This window comes from Peromyscus maniculatus, chromosome X (genome assembly GCF_049852395.1).
Source record: "Peromyscus maniculatus bairdii isolate BWxNUB_F1_BW_parent chromosome X, HU_Pman_BW_mat_3.1, whole genome shotgun sequence".
NCBI classification, from domain to species: domain Eukaryota; kingdom Metazoa; phylum Chordata; class Mammalia; order Rodentia; family Cricetidae; genus Peromyscus; species Peromyscus maniculatus.
This window is the reverse complement of record NC_134875.1, coordinates 91814021-91836083: the sequence shown is the minus strand read 5'-3', so window position 1 is coordinate 91836083 and position 22063 is coordinate 91814021. Positions and strand designations below refer to the sequence as shown.

At 45.7% G+C, this 22063-nt stretch overlaps 1 protein-coding gene across 4 annotated transcripts in view; it reads left to right on the top strand.

Moving 5' to 3' along the window:
• Pcyt1b (phosphate cytidylyltransferase 1B, choline) overlaps nt 1-12959 on the top strand; it is a 94531-nt gene extending 81572 nt beyond the window's left edge. For all 4 annotated transcript variants that reach the window (XM_006990118.4, XM_006990117.4, XM_016008393.3 and 1 more), the window contains one exon: nt 9224-12959. In XM_006990118.4, the coding sequence (XP_006990180.1) occupies nt 9224-9436 (213 nt within the window). In that variant the 3' untranslated portion in view covers nt 9437-12959. The remainder of the gene's footprint in view (nt 1-9223) is intronic.
• Nucleotides 12960-22063: the final 9104 nt, after the last annotated feature.

The window sequence follows — 22063 nt, the reverse complement described above, 5'->3', positions numbered from 1 at the left end:
TTTACAGTGGGTACTCCAAACAAACATTTCTTCATTGAGTGAGTGCATGAAGGAATGGATTCTGAGGAGTATCTATTCACAGACCTTCCTCACATTTGCAAGGGACATGGTGAGGCCGAAACTCTCCACATGCACAGTCTTCCTTTGCTTATGGCACCGGATACAGTTTAGTGTCTCAAATGTAATAGGCAGAACTTTACAATAAATTCCAAGGCAGCCTGTGCTATGTGGGTGGGGTCCAGACCAGTCTAGGCTACAGGGTGAGAACCTGTCTCAAAAAACAACCAAAACAAAACCAGACTGACTTGGTTTTCTTGGTGTTTATATTTCTTTGACTTGCTCGCTCTCCATGGCCACATCCTTTTGCGGGCTTCCTCTGCCTCCCACAACCTGACTCACATATTTATGCTGCTGAGGTGGGCCAAAGGAATATTTGAATTTGCTCCTTAGCTGTTGTGGGAGGACCCTACATAAAGGTCTACACAGCAGGAGTGGGGCCCTAGGAGGCTATCTTGGAGGCTGTGGGCCACAATGACATTTTTAAGAATTTAAAGCTAGCAACCTATTAACTGCTGTAATAGATTTTCCAGTTCCTGCTTACTCAGTCTGACTGGTGGGATATCAGGGCCCAAATTGTTCTTTTTTTACTTGCATCACTTTATTTATTTAACTACTATCAATTGATTCTTCTAAGTTGTCTTGAGTCACACTCAGAAGGTGGCCTAGGATCCATTCCAAATGGCAAAGAGAAGCCTTCTGTGTCAATGAGCTTTACAGTGGGCTGTAACAAAATACCTAAGACTAGTTAAGAAGACAAGTTTATTTCATGCACACTACTGAGGTGGGCTTAATTTATTATATATTAACTTTTTAGGATTAATAACAAACTATAAAAAAAGTTTTTTGGTTTTATTGTTTTTGTTTTTGTTTGTTTGTTTGTGACAGGGTTTCTCTGTATAGTTTTGGCGCCTGTCCTGGATCTCACTCTGTAGCCCAGGCTGGCCTCGAACTCACAGAGATCCACCTGGCTCTGCTTCCCAAGTGCTGGGATTAAAGCTGTGCACCACCGCTGCCCAGCTTGTTTTTTTTTTTTTTTTTTTTTTTTTTTTTTTTTTTTTTTTTTGGTTTTTCGAGACAGGGTTTCTCTGTGTAGCTTTGCGCCTTTCCTGGAACTCACTTGGTAGCCCAGGCTGGCCTCGAACTCACAGAGATCCGCCTGCCTCTGCCTCCCGAGTGCTGGGATTAAAGGTGTGCGCCATGGCTGCGCGGCTATACAAAAGTTTTAGCCTTAGTTTTCACCCATGGTAGCAGTTGTCTTTAACATGTGCACCCTGTGTATGGGATACCTTCTTAGGATGTGTGTAGTAAATCAAGCTTTCCTTATGGGAGAGAGAACGAGAAAGAAAAAGAGAGCGAGAGGAATGTGAGAGGAACTATTAGGGCTCACTGCTGGGGGGCTTTGGGGCAGCAAGTCATGGCGGAAGAGTGTGAGAAGAAGCTGCTCACCTTGTGACACTTAAGGGAAGGGAGCCAAGGGAAAGAGAAGGCGGCAGGGTTCACCCCAATGATGAGGAGACTCCTCATTTGACCTCTCTTCTGAAAGTAGTCTGCAGGAACAAACTGAATACAATGGGCACCTGGGTGGACTGTCCCGATCCAAAAAGTAACACCTTTTCGACAAAGACTCAGTATTCCTTCACCTTATGAGTATTGTCTCTGAATGACCCGCTGTCTCAAAAGAAGAGCTCTCCATGACCTTAACTTTGAAGCTTGATTGTTTATGGTGGGGCTGATGCCGTTTTTCTCCAAAATGGCGGTGAGCGAAGGATGCTGGCGTAAGGGATGTTGGTCCAGCATGCAGGTTTATGCTTTGGGTATTGATCGTCTTAAGGCAGCTCCATTATTTTTGTTTGGAGCATCTGAATTCATAGAGCAGAAACATTCTATTTAAATATTAGCACCTCAATCACAGGCTAGTATCTGCCACTATATTCCTTCATTGACTCTGAAAATAAAGTTCTCTCCTGTTGTTTAGAACATGAGTCCATTTTATTTTTACTGAACTTGGCCCCTTTCCGCTAACACAAAGATAAAAGACCTCAAGTTCAATGGAAATTTGAAGTTCCTCCTAGACAAGTTTATTTTCTTGCCCCAGACTAGTCTCATAGATCCCTTGCCAACCAGACAGACACGTGCCATTTGTTACACGCAATTATTTTGTTTGTTTTTAAAAAGACTGTGGAGCTGATTTGGGAGTGGGAAATTTAAATAATGCAAGGTCTGCTGCTGTTTTTTAAATTGTGGCATATGCATTCATGTACATCATAAAATTTGCCATTTTAACTTTTTTCCCCCTGAGACAGGGTTTTTCTGTGTAGCCCTGGCTGTCCTGGAATTCACTCTGTAGAGTAGGCTGGCCTTGAACTCACAGACATCTACTGGCCTCTGCCTCCTGAGTGATGGGATTAAAGGTGTGCGCCACCATTGCCCAGTTTAACTTTTTATTTTCAGGCCTGAATATCAAAACCAGGACTTCATGCATGCTAGACAAGTGCTCTACCACTGAGCTACACTGCCAGCCCCATTTTTACCATGTTCAAGCAAACGGTGGCATTAAGTCCACTCATCACCACCATCCATCTCCAGAATGTTTCCACCATATCAAACAGACACTACACCTTACAAGCACAAAACTTCCTACACACAAGTCCCTGGCCAACACCCTCCTCCTTTCTCTCTGAATCTGATTGATTACCTAGGAAGCTCATATAAGTCGAATTGTACAGTGTTTGTCTGACTTATTATACTTAATATATTCAAGGTTCCCCCGTGTTGTAGCATGGATCAGAATATAGTGGCAGCTTTTTGAAGCTGAGTAATGTCCCCTGTGTACACAGCACATCTGCTTTATCCATTCCTCTGTTGGTGGATACGTGGGTTGTTGCCATTTTGGCAGTTGTGAATAACGCTGCCACGAACCTTTTGGTGATGTGCACACAGCAGTTCTCTTGGGCATATAGACAGGAACAGAACTGCCGGGTCGCATGGTGACCCTGGGTTGAACACCCGAGGAGCTCTCCTACCTTTGCCACAGCAGCTGTCCTGTGTGCCATTCCCACCAACAGCGCACCAGGGTCCCACTGTTGCCACATCCTCGCCCAAATGCACCTGTTGCGTTTAGAAAACAGTCATCTTCATTTTAGGCACACTGCCAAGTGTTAGGATCATTTGGATTTGGATAAAAGAGAGAAAATGAAGTTTGCGTGTCTGAACTGGATTTCACATTGGGAACACAGTCCTTTTTGCAATGCTGGGAACTGAGCACAGAACCTGGCAAGGGCCTTCCTGGTGAGCCACATTCCCGGCCTTGCCACTTAAGACCCTTTGCTAGCCCTAAAGTATGTATCTTTAAGCAAATATGCAAGTCGAGACTGGGTAATGTTAAAGCCTTTAGCCCTGAAAGAGCCTAGTGACGGGAGAGGCGGTCACGAGCATGGACTCACCTCTTAGCTGTGTGGCCTTAGGCAAGTCCTTTTGCTGTTACTGTTTCAGGAGTGGTTTCCTTTGGGGAATTCTTTCTCTAAAGGTATATTCAGTGCTTTATACATGCTAGTCCAGTGCTCCACGACTGATACTAGCCCTAGCACTAATCCCAGCCCCAACCCCAGCCAGACCTGGCCCAGGACCCAAGCAGGCCCCAGTCTCAGCCCACCTTGGCATGTTCTGCATCTCTCCACCTCAGTCACATCATCTGTAAGGGAAAAGCAAGCTTTGCTGCCTCCTAGGTTTGTCGGGAGGATGAAATCAGTTGGTAACAATGTCCTCAAAGCAGTGCCTGGTACCAAGACCATGCCAGCCACAGTGAAGGGTCAGTCACTGTTGACGGTGATGGTTATCGATCTGTTTGGTCAGAATGGAAGCACCAAGTCTTCTGTCTTCTTGGGTTTCATCTTCCTTACGAGAGGTCCAGGCCAGATAATACCAGGTTTTTGTCTCCCTTCATTTGAGCTCCCGTGCCGGCTTGGAAACACGACAGACTTTAAAGGCTTTCATCAAGCTATCCGATGCCTCCCTCACTCCAAGTTCCATTCTTCTTAAAAGGGAAAACTTTGTGGGAGGGAAAGAGAAAATGACTTTCACATGGACAGGACTATAAACGGGATTATTTTCTTGGGGCAAAGTTTCTAAATGGAAACCTCTTACTATAATAAAAGATTGAATTTAAATACCTTTTCTCCTTGAAAATGTCATGCCATGGTCTTCATTATTTGTTATATTTCTAAAGTGCTTTTCTTCCCGGGAAGCTCGTTATGAACTGTCTCCTGATTGGATTCAATTCAGCTCCTGTGTAGGGGAACTACCGTGGAAAGTCCAGCAGAAACAGACCGGAGAACCTGCAAGTCCAGGCCCGGCTTGCTTTTGCATGGGTCGTGAATTTTGTCAAGTGTGACACCATTGTTTATCGTTAAAGATTCAAATTCTTTCATCCCTTTGGGTGGAATATTCTCAAGTTCTGAGCTTGATTCAAACTAGAGTAGACAAGATGTAGATTTCTTAGAAAGTGGGCTTCTAATGGAAATGCTGACAATCCATTAACAGCAGGAGGGCTAATGGCTGCCACTAAAAATATGCTGAAAGATTATAGTAATAAAAACACATATTTTAAAGTGCCTGCTAGAAGTTCAAGGATTTTTTTTAATGTTACTGTTAATAATAGGCTACCCAATCCTTTTGGCATTTGATTTTGTCTCATAAATGGGCTTAATCTCAGGTAATGCTGTTGTACTGCACAATTTTTTTCCTGTCTGATTTCACGGGGGTTGGCTGTCTTTTGGCAGAATTATCAGTGCTCTTAATGGAAGGTAAATAATTGCTGTATTTGTAGACAGGGGGAATTTTCAATCTGGGAGGAATCTCAGTGATCGGCAAGGTTTCTCTATTATCCTTTCCAGAGGAAACTTCAGGCTCTGAAAAGTGATAGAGGAAGGCTTAGCCAGGAAAATGTGCATGGAGGAATTAAATGAATGAATGAATTAATGATTCATTCTTACTGTTTGATTCATTCTTACTTCAGGTCTTGCTGTTTCCCTAGAGATATGTCACTATTGAAATGCCGGCCCCCATCTCCCTAGCCAGGCTATTTGAGTTTCTTTCTTCCTGTCATAATATGCTTCATGAAGGCAAAAGCAACATGCAACAGCTATTGCTTTGTATTTGTTGGGGATCAGTCCAGGGCTTCCTTCAGATACCAAAAGCTGTGGATGCTCCAGCCCCTTATATAAACTGCATAGAGTTGGCACAAAAACTACACACATCCCCCTGTATACTTTAAACGTCCTTGATGACCTATAATAGCTAATATGATGTAAATGCATTAGGCAATATGCTATACTGTTCAGGGAACGATTGCTAGAAAAAGTCTGTACATGTTCATTGTAAACGCCAGTTTTGATCTGCAGACAGCTGAAGCCACAGATGTGAAACTAGCACACATGAACGACTGAGTGTAGTCATTACAGAATTACTAGGAGGTAATGACTAGACAGGCCTGGAGACAGTATTATAACCCCAGCTAGATGAGAGAGCAAGGCAAGGGAATCACAAATTCGAGGGCAGCCTGGGCAAACTAGAAAGACCCTGTCTCAAAAAGCAAAAATAAAAAGTCAGGTGTGTTGGTGCACGCCTTTAATCCCAGCACTTTGGAGGCAGAGACAGGTGGATTTCTGTGAGTTTGAGGCCAGCCTGATCTACAAAGTGAGTTCCAGGACAGGGCTACATACAAAGACCCTGTCTAAAAAGATAAGGGGAGCTATAGATTAGTGGCAGAGCACTTGCCTTGCATGTCTGAGGCTCTGGGTTCAATTCCCAGCAGCCCTCCTCACACACGCAGAGCCTACAGACAAAAGGCTCACTTGCACTCCCATTGCCCAGAGTTTCTCCATCAACACTATATACATTTCTTCTACAGTACTGAAATCATGCCGACCATATGATCCTAAAATCATTTCGAATTTCCAAGAGCATTTTTCATGTTACTCAGTATTCTTTAAGAAACGGACTTTCTTGACCGGAAAGGTGTTTCAAAAGTTAAGAGCTCTTGTTGCTTTTGCAGAGGACCCAGGTTTGATTCCCAGCACCCACATGGCCGCTCACAACCATCCCCATCTGTAACTCCAGTTCCAGGGCATCTGAGGCCCTCTTCTGACCTCTGAGGGCACCAGGCAGTCATGTGGCACACACACACATACATGCAAAGAAACACACATGAAATAAAGTGAATAAATTGTTTTTTTTTAAAAAAAAAAAAACAAACTTGTTTTTTGTCAACTGCTTAGTTTATCTGCTTGAAGTTATATTTCTCTAACTTATTTCAGAAGTTTACACTTTCATCTGTCGCAATACTACAACATGGCTACTCATAAATGTTTGCTAACCTCTCTAATCCCTCGTGGAGGAAGAAGCCGCCACTCTTGCTGTGTCATGGCCCTCCGAGGGTAGCCGCAGTGTGGCTCTTTCCCTGTTCTCATCCACACTCACCATTACCAATTAAGAAACCTTGGGCAATCTGGTATGGTAAAAAGGGGTTCTTCCCTGGCCGGTTAGCTCAGTTATTAGAGCATGGTACCAATACTCACTGTCTCCTATTCTGATCATTTGGTTATTAGTGAGGTTGGCCATTTTTAGTTCATTTTATATATACCCTATGCCTTTTTTTAAATCTTCTTTTCTCCTACCCTTTCCTCTTCTTCTCTATTCCCCTTTTTTCTTTTTATGAGACAAGGTCTCCTCCAGTATTTCAGAAAAAAGCACCATGCAACAGTCACCTGAAGTCTCCAAGACTGGAAAGGCACACACCTGTAATTTCAGCACATGGGAGGCTGAAGCAATAAGATCGGAAGTCCAAGGCCAGCTTTAGTTATTTAGTGAGTTTGAGGCCAGCCTGGGTATGGGGCGTTTACCCACCACCCTCACAGTTTCCCAGAGTTTTCTTGAGTGCGAGCAGCAGGAAATATTAGATAGAAGGATTTATAGCGGAGAATCTTGTGGAGATAAACAGATAGAAAATAAAGGATAGCCTCGAGAGGGCCTGGAACCTATTCCAACAGCCCCGACTGTCTCTGGCCCAGGGTTTTTATAGAGACGCCAAGGGGTGGAGCAAAAGACCTCCTCCCCCAACACAGCCAAGTGCAGGCCATCTCAGACACCTGCACTCAGGCCCGTGGTCCTAATCATCCTCTATTCGGACCTGCTGGGTAAAGCCATGAGGAACCTGAGAACGGGCTCCCACACCTGGGCTACATGAGAACCTGCCTAAAAAAAAAAAAAAAAAAAAAAAAGCAAAACAAAACAACCCCACCCGCCCCCCAAAAAAAACCAGGAAAAATTTAATTTTACCACCAACCCCCCTTTTATCCCACAGTCTTGCTCAACGCAGCAAATGGCATCACCCCTTTACACCAGCTAGAAACTACAGTGACTTGATATGTTTTCCCTGTGTGCCACATCCCATCTATCAGCCAGTCCTGTGGCTTCTCCAGCCAGACTACACACTGAAGGGCTCCACTGAATCGCCATTCTGGCAAATGTCAAAAGTTAAGGGACAGAATACAGGTCTGTGTTGAGAGTCTTGGACAAGAGGCCAGGAGAGCATTTTGGACTTACGAAGTCTCTGTGCCTAGAGTGGCGGGCAGGTCACTCAACTATGGCCGCTCGTCAGAATGCATACAAGTGCACACAAAACAGGAGGGTTTACTAGACCTTAACTGAAATGTGGGGGAGGAAGGCTGGCCACGTCTTCCTTGTCATCGTCACAGCCATCCCTCTGAGCCAGGTGCCATCATCATCTTAGACTCTGACTGTGACGGGTTCCCCATGCATCTCCCTGTTCCCACACTCTTCCCAGCAGTGTCTTCCCAGCACAGTAGCTAGAAAGGTCACTGGAAAAGACAAAAGCAAATTGTGCTACTCTTGCTTACAACTCTCCAGAAGTTCCTTTTCCCCTCAGAGAAGGTCGTGTGTGAATCAATCCCCCACACCATTTCCCTGGCCTGATCTCCCCTAGGCCATCCACTCTCCCCTCCTCACTAACTCTCTCCAGTGCTGAGACAGCCGTGCTCCTTCCCCTGTCCCTTTAAACATGCCTGAGTGGTTCTCCACAGAGGGAAATACAGACGTCCCGCAATGGCTGCCGAGAGCCTCCACGACAACCCCCTGCTACTGTTCCAGTGATCTCCACCTAGCTCTTGCTCATCGTGCTCTCCAGGTAGCAGACCCCACTCTAGGCCTGTGGTCAGCTTCTTCTTCCTGGCTCATGGCTTGCTGTCTTCTTGAGGCTGTCGGTCTGGAACCGGCTTCCCACTGATTTCCGCTGGTAGCGTGGGTCCTCCCTCATCTGCAGGTCTTTGCCCAGATAGCATTTCCTCAGTGAGGCCTACTATGGGGACCCCATTAACAATGGCAGCCCAGTGCCCCCAGTGTGATAACTTTGCTTTTTTTTTTTTTTTTTGGTTTTTCGAGACAGGGTTTCTCTGTGTAGCTTTGTGCCTTTCCTGGAACTCACTTTGTAGCCCAGGCTGGCCTCGAACTCACAGAGATCCACCTGCCTCTGCCTCCCGAGTGCTAGGATTAAAGGCGTGCGCCGCCGCCGCCGCCGCCGCCGCCGCCGCCGCTGCCGCCGCCGCCGCCACCACCACCACCACCCGGCTTAACTTTGCTTTTTGAGATGGTCTCTTGTGGCCCTAGGCTTGTCTCTTCCTGCCTCAGCCTCCCAAGCACTGGCATGCAGGTGGGGGTCACAAGGCCTGGCTTGGTATCCTCTCCCGTCTTATTTTTCTCATGGATCACATTTCCATCTGCTAAACCACATACTTTGCTTAGTGTGTGATTTTTCCTAATATCCACGAGGACAAAGGTTTTTGTTTTATTTTACAAGACCCTACCACTACTTAGGACATTGCTACTTTGCCTGGCAGTTCAACTGTACAGATGAAAGAAGAGGAAAGTCCCATCCATCGGCAGGGATTGTAACCTTAGGTATAAACTTCTCACTGGCCCCAGATTTCACTCATTTTCCCTCTTTATAGCCTTTGACGAATGGAATGTCATACAAGTCTGTGGGTGCAGGTGTTTTGATGAAGCAGCTCTCCATCCCGCTCTTCCTTTCTCTTCATCTGCACTCAAAATTGTTGTGGTAACAGATACCTTCTCTCAATCTTTTTTCTAGAAGCAGATGTTCCAGGAGAGGAGTAGCCGGATGCTACAGGCCTTATCTCCGAAGCAGAGTCCCGTGAGCAGCCCAACCCGGAGCCGGTCCCCTTCCCGCTCCCCTTCTCCCACCTTCTCCTGGCTCCCAAACAAGACCTCTCCCCCCTCCTCACCCAAAGCAGCCTCAGCCTCCATCAGCAGCATGAGTGAGGGGGATGAGGATGAGAAGTAAAGGTGCCTGGCCAACAAGAGCCACACCACACAGGATGGGAAGGGGTCCCGGGATGCCTGGGTGGTGGTGAGAGCCGCAGCTCAGCGGGGAGATGGGTGTTCTGCCATGGGAAGGTACGGGGGTCAGCTCCTCTTCCTTCTCCATACCGCCTGTCCGGGGCTCAGCATGGAGGTTCCCAACCTGAAAACCCGTACAAACCTTCTTAGCATCATAGAATCGCCCCCACTTTAGCCCTGCTATGAAAAGGTGCAGAGCACTCCATGAAGACGGGTGGCTTCTGCTTTGGTCCACACATCCATCCGTATCAAATAAGCCACCTTCAGAAGTGGCCGCTGCCTCTCCCTGCTATCTCCAGCCCTCTAAGAGCCTTGCACGTTGTCTCCTATCTCCCAAGCTCTCCCAGAATGAATTCCCTTCCACCTGAGGTGGCTAAGTGCTTCCAAAACGGGCAAGTAAAAGACATTCCAGCCTTCTCAGTTCAGCCACTGAGGCCCGAGGATGCAATTGTCAACTCTTTCCTGTTCCAGGACAATGACTCAGACCCAGCTTTGCTTTGGCCAGTTCAAAAAGTGTGAACCTTAACTTCTCATCCAAAGGACAGTTGTGTCAAGGTGAACTCCACCTAAGGCCTGACATGCTTCTGGCTGTACTTTTCATCCACTGGAATGATGACACTGTTTTCCAGAAATTACCCGAATCGATGGGAATCACAACAAGGAAACCTGTCTTGTCTAAAAAGAAATAACCAAGCCAACCAGGAGATGCTTTGCTTTGGCTCCATGTGTGGAGGATAAAAACATCTCTTGGAGCTTCTTAAAGGAATGCGTCTTTCCATTTCTGGCCACTTCACAGTTCCTAGTCCTCAAGTAACAGTTTGATGTAACAAACACTTAGTATACCGATAGGGGTGCTACCTGCACGGATCTGCTCTATGTATCCTTCAAATATGCCACCCCAGGGCGTATACCATATGCAATATGAATATATGGTGGTGGTGTTTGACTATATACTCCTCTCCTGCTCTCCCCCCCCATAGATGCCCTGCTGAGATGCTTGATCGAAAGAACCATCTGGTTCCCTCATGACTCGGGCACTTTGTCAAAAGCTCAATCAAATGTTAGATTCCTGTAGAAATGTTTTGTCCCAGAAAATTCCTGTTGCTCTTCACCTGTGACATTTTGGGGAAAGGAAAGCTCTGAAGAGTCTTGCAAAGAATGGAAGGCTCCATCTTTTGCATGGTCTAAGAGATACTGAAGTGATTTCTGGCCCTAGCTTCTCTGAATGGGATGGAGCCTCTCAGATTACTGTAGAACTGTTTGGGGCTACTGTTCCCTAATCATGTGCAGGGAATGAGCAGGTCCAGTTAAGGTTCAGAGCCAATCTCTCGAGTACAAATAGAAGTCCCTGGTTCTCCTGGCAAAGTCACACAGCACTGAGGCTTGACAGAATGAAGGCCGTGACCTGTAACTTGTGGGCAAAGCCTGTCACCTCCGGTGGCAGGAGCATCCCTTTGTTCAGATGCTTTGGGGACAAGCCTTCTGGGCGGCAATCAGTGGAGAAAGAACCCTGCCTTCCCCCTTTGTGTTGAGGTTGAACTACCTCCGCGCTCACCCGACCATCAGTGGTGACTGTTGCAAAACAAACGTGTGAGGCTAAACCAGCTTGGAGCTTCCCTGTTCCGGGCACTTCTTCCAGCACCGTGACGTGCTCACGAAAGGTGGATGGGCTCGGTGGGAACCTGGCCTGTGAGGAAGAAGGTTCTTTTCATAGTCAAGGCCCTCTCAGAGCATCGCTCTCTCCAGAGGCAAGGGCTTCCACTCTTCTCCATTGTGTCTTTGACCCCAGCCTTCCACCATGCACCCAGGACCAATCGTGCATGTATGCCTTCCATTTCCGCCAACCGACACTTGTGGCAGTGAAAGAGATGACCGAGCAGGTGGGAATAGTGAGGACAAGAGAGGAGGAGAAGAGAGGATCCTAGAGAAGGAAAAGAAAGATAAACGAAGATCTGCCGTCTGAAGGCACTTCAGGTTGTATGTGGGGGAACTCTCTTTGATGAGGTGTTTTTAAAAAGCTCTGACTCTATGACCCAGGCCAGAGAGAATCACTTTTACCTAAGTTTTGCTCTGAGGCGGACAGAGTAGGGTGGATACATCAGGCAACTATAATTCTGAAAGGTCCTGAAAGGTACCATACACATGACTCATCAGAGACTACCACTGGAGCCGGGGATGATGGGAGGTGACCCACACCAGAATCATTCCAGGTACAGGCCCAAAGGACTCAGAAGTGGGTTTAAACCTCCTTCTCATTTCCAACACGACCTCCTCACCTTCCTGAAGCCGCAAGCCTTCCACAAAGAAATGGGGGCTTCTGCTGTTTAACCTTTAGCCCTTCTTGGCTCAGTATTTCCCAGCCCTTACCCTACCTTACATCTCCCACACCCAGCAGGAGCTGGCATTGAGTCATTTGGTCAATTTGCGTGACCAAAAGTGAGTTAGGGATGTAATGAGAGCATAAATGTGCTACAAGCTTGGAGAAGCAAGCAAAAATGAAAAGGAAAAAGGTTCTTTTTCTCCAGAAAGGGAAAGAACACTTAGGGAATGGGAAGATGGGGAAAAAATGAGACTAAGTTGGTGAGTATGGAAGAATTTGTAGTTTCTGCTTTCCCCTAAGCCCCGACCAAGTGAAGGAGGAAGGCTTCCTAGTATATACTTGCGTGGTTAGTGGGTCCCATGCAGCAGGTGGGGTCCTGGCCTCTCCAGCTTCTTGGGCATATTAACACTTCCCATATCCCCCCTGAAACCAAGTGCTGACTCTCTCCTGTAAACAACAGGGGTGAAGTTGTAATGTGATGGTCACACTGAATGGCTCATTTTTGTCAAGAAACTTCACTGTCAGGATATCCCAGAGGCAAAGGTAAACCAGCCCTATGACAGACGTAGCATGGCTTCTGACCTGCTGTGGACCCAGGAGACTCAGCCACTCTACGACCTAGGCTACAAGACACTGCAGCTACCCTGGTGGGTTGCGGCTCCAGGAAGAACACAGCCCATTTTCCTTCCATCTTCAGGACCAAGTTAATACCCAGTCCTACCCCATAGATGAGCTTGTTTTCAGGCATCTGCTCAGCACCAGGCCTGTCCTGACCATCTGCTCAGAAAGGAAGGAAGAACAAAAGAAAGTAAGAGAGAAAGAAAGAAAGTGATGAGTGAGCTCATCAGACTTTTTTTTTTTTACTTCTCCTCTTCTCTGGTTTTCTGTCGTATCACTGCAGTGTGTCTGGGGACAAAGCCATAAGAACAGCATATCTACTTAAAATTCTGCTGTACATACATATAAGACGATGACTCGTCTGGATTCAAGAATGACCTTATGCCCAAGCATTTGCTCTGGTGCTGAATAGTGCAAACTACTGGAATCACCCCACCCTCACCACCGAAACTCCTAAACCCTCTTCCCCTGCTCCCAAATGATCACAGTATTCCTAACTTGTTTATAAATAAAGGGACGCAGAGTCACACCTTTGTTGTCCTGTTTATTGTGTGTTGCTGTGTTCCTATCTAGGAGCTCAAACGGAATGTGCAAAATATATGCATTGTAGCCATTGCCTGCCCAGATGTGGCTTCAGCACTTGGAAGGCTCTCGCCTTGCTCTCTGCTAAACAGATCCAAGTCTTGGAGTTGCCAAATGACCCACATCTTGACTTACAACATAGGAACAGACCCACCTGAGGGGAGGTCAGGACTGAATTACAGATCTCACCACTCACTTGCTTTGTGACCTTGACCACATCACTTCTCCAGCCTCAGTGTTTGGTCTCAGAAAACGAGGGGGGTTTGAGGCAATAGCTTCTGAGGTCTCCTTTGCCAATACAGCACTATGGATTTTTGAGGTAGCCTGCATTGTCCCCCAGCTTTTCTAAGCTACCACATTGACCAGGAAAAAGGGCTTACTTCCCACAAAGTAGAAATCGCCCTGGGACCTCCACAGCCAGCAGCATTGGTGATCTTGCTTCCACATTTTTAGCATCAAGATGAAAGACTCTCAGGTTCCAACTACCTTTATCATCTTGCTATTTTTCTTTAATTTTTAAAATTAGCATAAAATGGATTTCATTATAGCATTTCTTATTTTGTGTGTATGTGTGTGAATGTTCATTTGTATGTAGGTGCACATGCACATTTGTGTGCATGCATGTGGATGCCTGAGATTAACCTTGGTGTTGCTGAGATTCTGTGAGGCCCTCAAGGCACACAAGTGGCCAGGCCTCTCCCCTGAGTACCTCCAACTGCCAGGTTCCACCTCCTGAACACTCTAACTGCCCTAATGGCTGGACCCAGCCTTTACCCTACAGAGTAAAAAGTCCAAGCTCAGAACTTGAAATTCCACCAATCCCTGAGTTCACCCCAAGCTCCGGACTTGAAATCCACCAATCTCCCCACCCTGGAAAGCTCCCCCATCCCAAGAAATGCTATACAAACCCTGTCTTCTGGTCCGTTCTCTGCTGCCTCTCACCTAAGCAGAGGCAGCCACTCTCCTGGGGTTTTCCCTCCCAATAAATCTCTTGTGTGAGGTTTGTTGTGCGGTGTGATTTTATGGTACTCCTTGCCTCCACACTGCCAGGATACCTTTCCCCTCAGAGCTATAACACTTACAGATTCTGCATATGAAAAGGAACATGTGATGTTTATCTTTTTGAGAGATAACTAAAAAAAACAAAATCAAACACCCAAACCCTAACCATCTAATCAATTAATGGGCTAATGATTAACTGGACAGTTCTCAAAATAGATCAAAATGCCCATTAAATATTTAAAGAAGTTTCCAGTATCTTTAGCAGAGAGAAATGCAAATGAAAGCTTCTTTGATACACCATCTCACTTCAACAAGAATGGCTACCATTAGGGAAGCAAATAGCAAAGGCTGGTGAGGATGCGGGGAAATGAGAACCTTTCCTCACCGTTGATGGGAATATAAACTATTAACTGGTACAACCACTATGGAAATCAGTATGTCGGCGCCTTCAAAACTGAAAATAGAATGCTTCTCAAGTATAGCTAGACTTTGGCAAGCGGCCAATTCAACCACTTTTCCATTTTTAATCAATTGGAAGCACACAGATGGAGGCAGATACACTAAATCATGATTCCAAGTGTCAATACTGAAGGGAGATGTGGCTGTTTTAAGAGTTTTATGCCATTGCCCCAACCAATTCAGGAGCTTTGATTAACTCCATCTGGAGCTGGTTAGCTCTGTGAAATGACTGCAGTTAACATTAGCATATGATCTAAAATAAAGCAAAGCTATATAGTCAGGAAGGGAAGCAATTTTAAAATAGGCCATATTACTTGGATTTGCCCCACAGATCAGGCACATACTTATTTTAGATTCAGTCTTATAAAATATACAGATATGGGTTTTTAAAAGACTTATACAGTGTTCTGCCTGCATGCCAGAAGAGGGCACCAGATCTCATTACAGATGGTTGTGAGCTATCATGTGGTTGCTGGGAATTAAACTCAGGACCTCAGAACCTCTGAGCCATCTCTCCAGCCCCAATCAGATACATTCTTGAAAGGCTGGATTTAAGTAAGTTCTTGGTTTTTTTGTTTGTTTGTTTTTGTTTTTGCTGTTGTTTTTGGAGACAGGGTTTCTCTGTGTAGTTTTGGTGACTGTCCTGGATCTCGCTCTGTAGACTAGGCTGGCCTCGAAATCACAGAGATCCTTTTGCCTCTGCCTCCTGAGTGCTGGGATTAAAGGCGTGCACCACTGCCTAGCAAGTTCTTGGTTTCTTCTTGACTTCTACGATCCCACAGACAAATTCTGAAGGAAGAAACAGTACATTCTGTTCTATCATAAAACTCATGTACACCATCAAAAATGTTTATAGACATAGACACACATCTTTTACATTGGAGTCCTCATTGGCTATTTAAGTTAAATATTTAAGAGACAACTCCAAGTATCCATTCAGCCATAATGACACTTTTCTTTTTTAAAAACTTTTTATTTATTCTTCGTGTCTTTCACATCATGCATCTCAATTCCATTCATTTCTCTATTCCCTTCTCACCTGCCCCCTGCCCTTGCAACCCCCACCCCAGTAAAATAAAATAAAATTGAAGAGAAATGAAAAAAAAAAAGAAGAAAAATCTCATTGTGGAAGCTGTAGTGTGACATGGTGAGTCACACAGTTTACCCTTTAGTCCATATATCTTTACCTGGAAGTGTTGATTGCAAAGTCATTGGTCTGGCTTGAAGCCTCTGCTTTCTGCTACACCATCAATGCTGGGTCCTCGCTGGGGCTCCTCTTGGATATCCTGTAGTTGTCCTGTGTCGTGGGGATCCTGCTGCTTTGGATCTGTAGCATGTGGCCCTTCACGTACTCCAGCAGATCATAGATGAGGTGGATGTTGGGGTGGGCTAACTCATAACCCTGGTTCTGCGTCTGGGTGGTTGCTGGGTTGGTCAGTCCGCCAACGGCCCCCCATCCTCACCACCAGCGTGAGCTCTCCAGCATTGGCCCTGCTAGTTCACCCTATGCAGCAGGGAGCAAGGGGCGGGGCAGGTGCTCCTGTTCTCACGCCCCCAGGGTCGTCTCACCCACACCTACCCCACCAGGGTCAGCTCTACTGTGCTGCCCAGGGGAGGTACAGGACTTGCTCTCCTGAGTGCTGTGGCTGGGGAGGGGTTGGGTCAGCGCCCCACTTGCTGCAGGTGGCGAGGGGTGGGGGGAAAGGGCATTTTTCCTCATCCATGCCACCCATGGCAGATGAGGGGGGCAGGACCGGCAGGACCAGCTCTCCTGCTCTCAAGCCCTCAGGGCCATCTTGCCCACGCCCCCTGGACAGGGTCAGCTCCTTTGTGCTGTCCAGGCATGGTGTAGGGTCCGCTCTCCCTAGTGCTGCAGCCAATGAGAGGGCAGGACCAACTCTGTGCAGCCCTATCCTCCCGGTCTTCAGTGGTAACAGGAGCCATAGACATCAACACTGACTGTGGCTGCATCAGGGCCACGGACCCAGACAGCAGCCCAGGCCTGGGCATCACCATGGCCCTGGGTGGCAAGCACAATACCAGTCTCAGCCCACTCCTTACCGTGTTCACCTCTTCAGATATGACTCTCCACAGGACAGAACCCATATTCATTCATTCATTCATTCATTCATTCATTCATTCATTCATTCATTCATCCATCCATCCTCCCTCCCTCTCTCCCTTCCCCCCCTCCTCTCTTCTCTCTCCCCCATACCCCACCATGTATTTGCTCACAATAGTGTCCGACCACTCAGCAATGCAAGGCACCAGGTGGGCTCATGTTTTCTCCTCGGCAGGACACCTGGGGCAGGCATGTGGGTCTCCTCCTGCTCATCATAATGGCACTGGGCAGGGTTGTGCTTTATCCTCGACACCTGGGGCAGGCCCTCTTTCTTTCCTTCTTTTCTTTCTTTCTTTCCTTCCTTCCTTCGTCCTTTGTTTTCAAGACAGGGTTTCTCTGTGTAGCCCTGGCTACCTTGAAACTCACTCTGTAGACCAGGCTGGCCTCGAACTTACAGATCCACCTGCCTCTGCCTCCTGAGTGCTAGGATTAAAGGCGTGCACCACCACCACCCAGTGACACTTTTTAAAGTATATGACAATTCACATGTACCAAAGTACACCCAGGGAACAAATTCATTAAGAAACCAAAAATACCCAGAAGTGGTGGCTTTGAACTCACCATCTTCCTGCCTCTGTCAAGAGTTGGTATTCCAAACATACATAGCTATGCCTGCTAACTACTTACTAAATCTTTTTTTCTGGTTAGAAACATGGGAGGCATTTCAGCCAAGTAAGAAGTTGTCAGTAAACATTTGAGTGGGTCACTAGGTATTGGAGACACAAAAGTCAAAAGGCACATCATCTTTGCTTGTGATCTGTCAACTCAAGTTCGTCTCTCCACCTGTCCTTACCATTAATTCTTAACGAGTTCTTACGGAAAAGTCCATGTTTAGAGCCACAAAAGCTTCTACTTCTTCCACTGCCGGCTTCCTGTCATCCCAGGCTGGCAGAAGGATTACCACAAACCTGAGGCCAGCCTGGGGATTAGCCTGAGCTGCACGGTAAGAACCTGTCTCAAAACCAACATACGAAAAACGATTCTGATGCTACTGAGTAAAATTTTACAATTATCATACCAACTCACCAATTTCACTAATCTCTTTAGGATAGAGCACTCTAAGTGCAGAGTGCAAAAATTTCCAATTAACACTCAGAGTGAGAAAAATAGAAAAACTAAAATTTAAAAACATTTTCTATTTGAAATCATTCTTTGAGTATGTTGAAAAGTGGAGACTGGCAATATTATCTCACATCCAGGTCCATAAATAGCAGAAAGGCTACAGTGAGCTCCCAAAGTTCTTGTCTATTTTATGGATGAAATGCCCATCCTAGGTCTCATCCTAGTTTTTTTTTTTTTTAATCACAATGTCTGAAGGGCTCCCACAACTGAAAAACAGGACATTCATTTACCTTTACAAATTATTTTATTACCAGTTTTAGGAAGAGCAGTTTTCATATAGAAAGCTCCATTCCAATTATTGTGCTAAGGTAACAATAATTAGAAAACTTTAGAAAACACGACACTAGCTTATTAAGCTGTTAAAAGAACCGTTGAGGAGCTGGAGAAAGGGTTCAGTTCTTAATTGCACTTGGTGCTCTTCCAAAGGACTCAAGTTTGGTTCCCAGCAACCACATTGGGAGGCTGACAGCTACCTGGATCTGCAACTATAGGGATCTGGTGCCCTCTTCTGGTGGCCTTGGGAACCTGCACACATGAGGCATACATTCATAGAGACACATATACATAAATTTAAACAGCAATCTTTAAAAAATGTTGAAAGCTTCAGCATCTAGTACAGTTGTTGAAATTACTAACAATTTTATTTTGATTGAGGACGAACAGATTCTGCTTGGACAAGATGCCAGGGAATAGTAAGTGAGTAATGTGAATAAAACCTTAGAGTTTTATGCCCAGAAGGAAGCAGCGAGGCCATGTAGTCCCAAACCGAAGCTGACAACACCTTTTCTCCTTTTTAGCTTTCCAGTCGCCTGTTAAGCAGGGCATCAGTAATGGTGCTGTGCCAGAGGAGGTGGGTTTGCTACCAACACCATAGCCGCTCTCAGGGGGCCTGAAACACCTCAGAGTCACCTAAGGGAGCTCTGCAGTGAGTCTGGTGTGGAGGCCAGGCCTCAGAGATCTGGGCACAGACCCAGGTCAAGAGCCTGTGCGCTATGGTAATACTTCCTCTCAGGGAACAACGTGTCCCTGGGAGGAGCTGGGTTACAGAGGTGCCTGATCTGTGGTAGCAAAGATGAGACTTGTTCTTGCTGCGGCGAGCGTGCCAGCAGGAAAAAAGGTATCATTTTGATATTTTCTTATCCAAAGAGAGACCGTTACACTGGTGACGCTGTCATCAGTGCTCAGGGAGGCCAAGGACAGACCAACATTTGGAAATGACAGTTGCCATCAAGCACCTAGGCCAGTGACTGGTGGAAAACAGGCGCTTAATGTTGTTTCTGAAAATCCAACAGCGGGAATGACTGTTGATGGATATTTGATCCCACTAGCCACAGGTGCCTACATATTAAAAATTAAAATTCAACAATGCTTTTCAGTTGCAGTAGGCACATTTTAACTGTTGAGGTGGCCAGTGACATCCGTAGCTCACAACAGAGACACAAAACAAGAACAAGATCAAAGCAGAGTTTGAGTGATGGAGGGTAGTCTACAGGAACTGTTCCCAGAGGGCAATCCCTTCTACACAATGCTTCATGATTTATTCATGTGATCAAAGTGTTAATCTACGTGTTGTTATGAAGTGAACACCTGAAAACATTATCAGCAGATAATCACTTTCAAGCATGCATTATGAAGTCATTTGGGAAGGATTTGGAACTGAAGGACAAGGAAATAAACACACAACACATTGCAGCATAAATGTCTGCAGCAACTTCCTGGAAGGGCACGATCCCAAGTGGAAGACTCTGTCAGTCTAAACTATACTTGCTTTATGGATTCAAAGCCAAGACAGGAGCAGCTGCTATGAGAATGCAGTTCCCAAGTCATGAACGACTCCTACTACAGTGGCTGACTATTGCTAAAATACAGGTGGAAAAATAAATTCGGAAGCCAAAACTCACTTCTGAGAGCTTTGCCTTCTTAAGGCAAAACGGGTAACACAAATGTAGTTTATTTTTATTTGGTGTTTTGAGACAGGATCCCAATATAGCTTAGGCTGACCCTGAATTCACTATGTAGCTGAGGATGACCTTCAAGTCTTGATCCTCTTGCCTTTACCCACTTAGTGTTGGGATTACAGATGTGTGCCACCATGCCTGGCCTAAGTAGCCGATTACTAATCACTTAGGGATTTTTTTTTTAAGTACCATAAAACATAATACTTGGTAAGGGCCTAAGAACCCATATAGTCCAACTGGATAATTTGATAGAGGAAACAAAAGCTCACTTCAGAACTAACTAGTAACAGATCAAGATGTCCTGACATTAACCCCCTTTATAATTAATTGCTACTGTTTATATTGATTAATACATAAAAGAGTAGCTGTGGCTTTCATATTAAATTTGAAAACAACACTCTTCACTACTGAATCCTCAGTATGAGTGACACATGCTAAGCAAAATGAAGACTCCATCTTTTTATCCAGGAAGCACATAATTGCACCTAAATATATTTGGGGGCAGTGGCATTGCGGCTGCCACTTTTCCCAAAGACACCACGGAACAAATGGTCCTTTAATCAAAACCTTCATGGTATCTTCCGAACACTGTTGCAGAAGGTCCCGAATTCGCTCCTCTAAAATCACTCTCCTGAAGCACTTATTAATATTTCTGAGCCATAGCCCCAGGGAATGTGAGTCAAGAGAGTGAAGAGAAAATTTAGGGCTTCACATTTAGTTATTTCAGGTAATTCTGATGTAGGTGGTTTGCCCAGAACAAGTTTATACCTTTACATGGTCTACAGCATAATAGTGTTCCTTTCGCTTAACAGTGTCCTGACTGGACATCATATGGTCCACTTCCCCCACATGTGGGCCATATTTATGAACATTTACCGCTATGAATTTCCCGTGTTTTACATATAGGGTGGGTATGCCCTAAAAATGTGCTTTCAGCATCCTTTGCTACAGAGAACACAGATTTCTGATCAATCAAAAGAACTCGTCAGTGTCCTTGTGCATCCCGGCAACATGCAAAGGAGCTTGCTGCTGCTTATGTGTCAAACTTCAGAGACAGAAGGCGAAGTTTATCTACGAGAGAGTGCGGAGAACACAGAGAACGCAGAGAGCTCAGAAAACACACACTAATGAGCCGTGAGAAACAACTGCCGCTTTATTGTTCTGGTTACCAGGGTACAGAACTGCCCGTGTGAGGCAGGGGAGGTCTGGTTATGACAAACAACATTGCTCAGCAACTCAAGAGGAGCGTGGTCCAAGTCACACAGGTCTCCGGTTGTGCTTTTCCAACAGTCACAACACACTTCTGTCTGTGGAACCCAGAGTGACAAATGACCCCATCTAGTCATTCTTCATTCATGACAGCATAACTTATGGGGTTGAGCTTCATTCTACGAAACACAAGGTTGCTTGGGAACTGTGGACATGTGTGTACATTCATCACCGGGACTAAGTCAACAGAGGCACGGAGTGAATCAGGTCAGACTTGAACTTATGGGCACAGACTGCCATGGACATTTATTACATGTGTAAGTTAATATTTGTCTCTTATCAAACCAGCAATTATTCCATTTAGACAACACTAATAAGTCAAGGAGTTACAAAGAGAACCTGGCAAAGTGTTGAACTTTTCCCTCACACCTTTCGCCTAGTTCAAGCATCTCCTAGGCATTCCAAAGTTGTGTTCTAAGGAAAGTTTCATTTCAAGCACTTGGGTGGGAACTTGGAACAGCAAATGCGCCGTTTATAAACCATAAGCAGCAATTATGATTTCAAATAAAGTCAAAGCACAGATTCAGCAGAGACTAGGGTTAGCCAGCCCTTTCTTCTAAAAGTGTCCTTGTCCAGGACTGACTCAAGCACAACTCGAGCTCCAATTCTGAGTAGAGAGTAAAGAGAGAAGCATCTGGAACAATGGACAAAAGGGAAGCTGTGGGGACAATAGCAGCCAATTCCTGCAACACTTAGTATAATTCACAGTCATTTGTTTCCTCTGGTTTCAATGCTGGGGTAGAAGGCGGGCCTCCGAAGTGCTCAGCCGCTGTGCTACATCCCTAGCCCAGGTCCTTGCAAATTTGAAATCACTTAGTGCTTTATACATTGTAGGTAAACTTTGCCTTTGCTGTCCACCTGAGTCCATACACTTAGTAGTCTCAAAAAAGTGTATTGGTCTAAATCATGTGTCCCCTCTAAGCGGAACTTTTTGATGTGAAAACGATCCAAATGATGTTGTGATGGTTTACCCAGGAAGTTATAGAAAACCCCCGACAAGAAAGGGAGCAGATCCGGGGCCTTCTAGACTGTGCCTTCTATTTCCCTTTTCATGCTGGATCAACAGCGGGGAAAATTCTGCCTCCCAAAAGGACTTGCCAAGTGAGGCTGCACGATCCA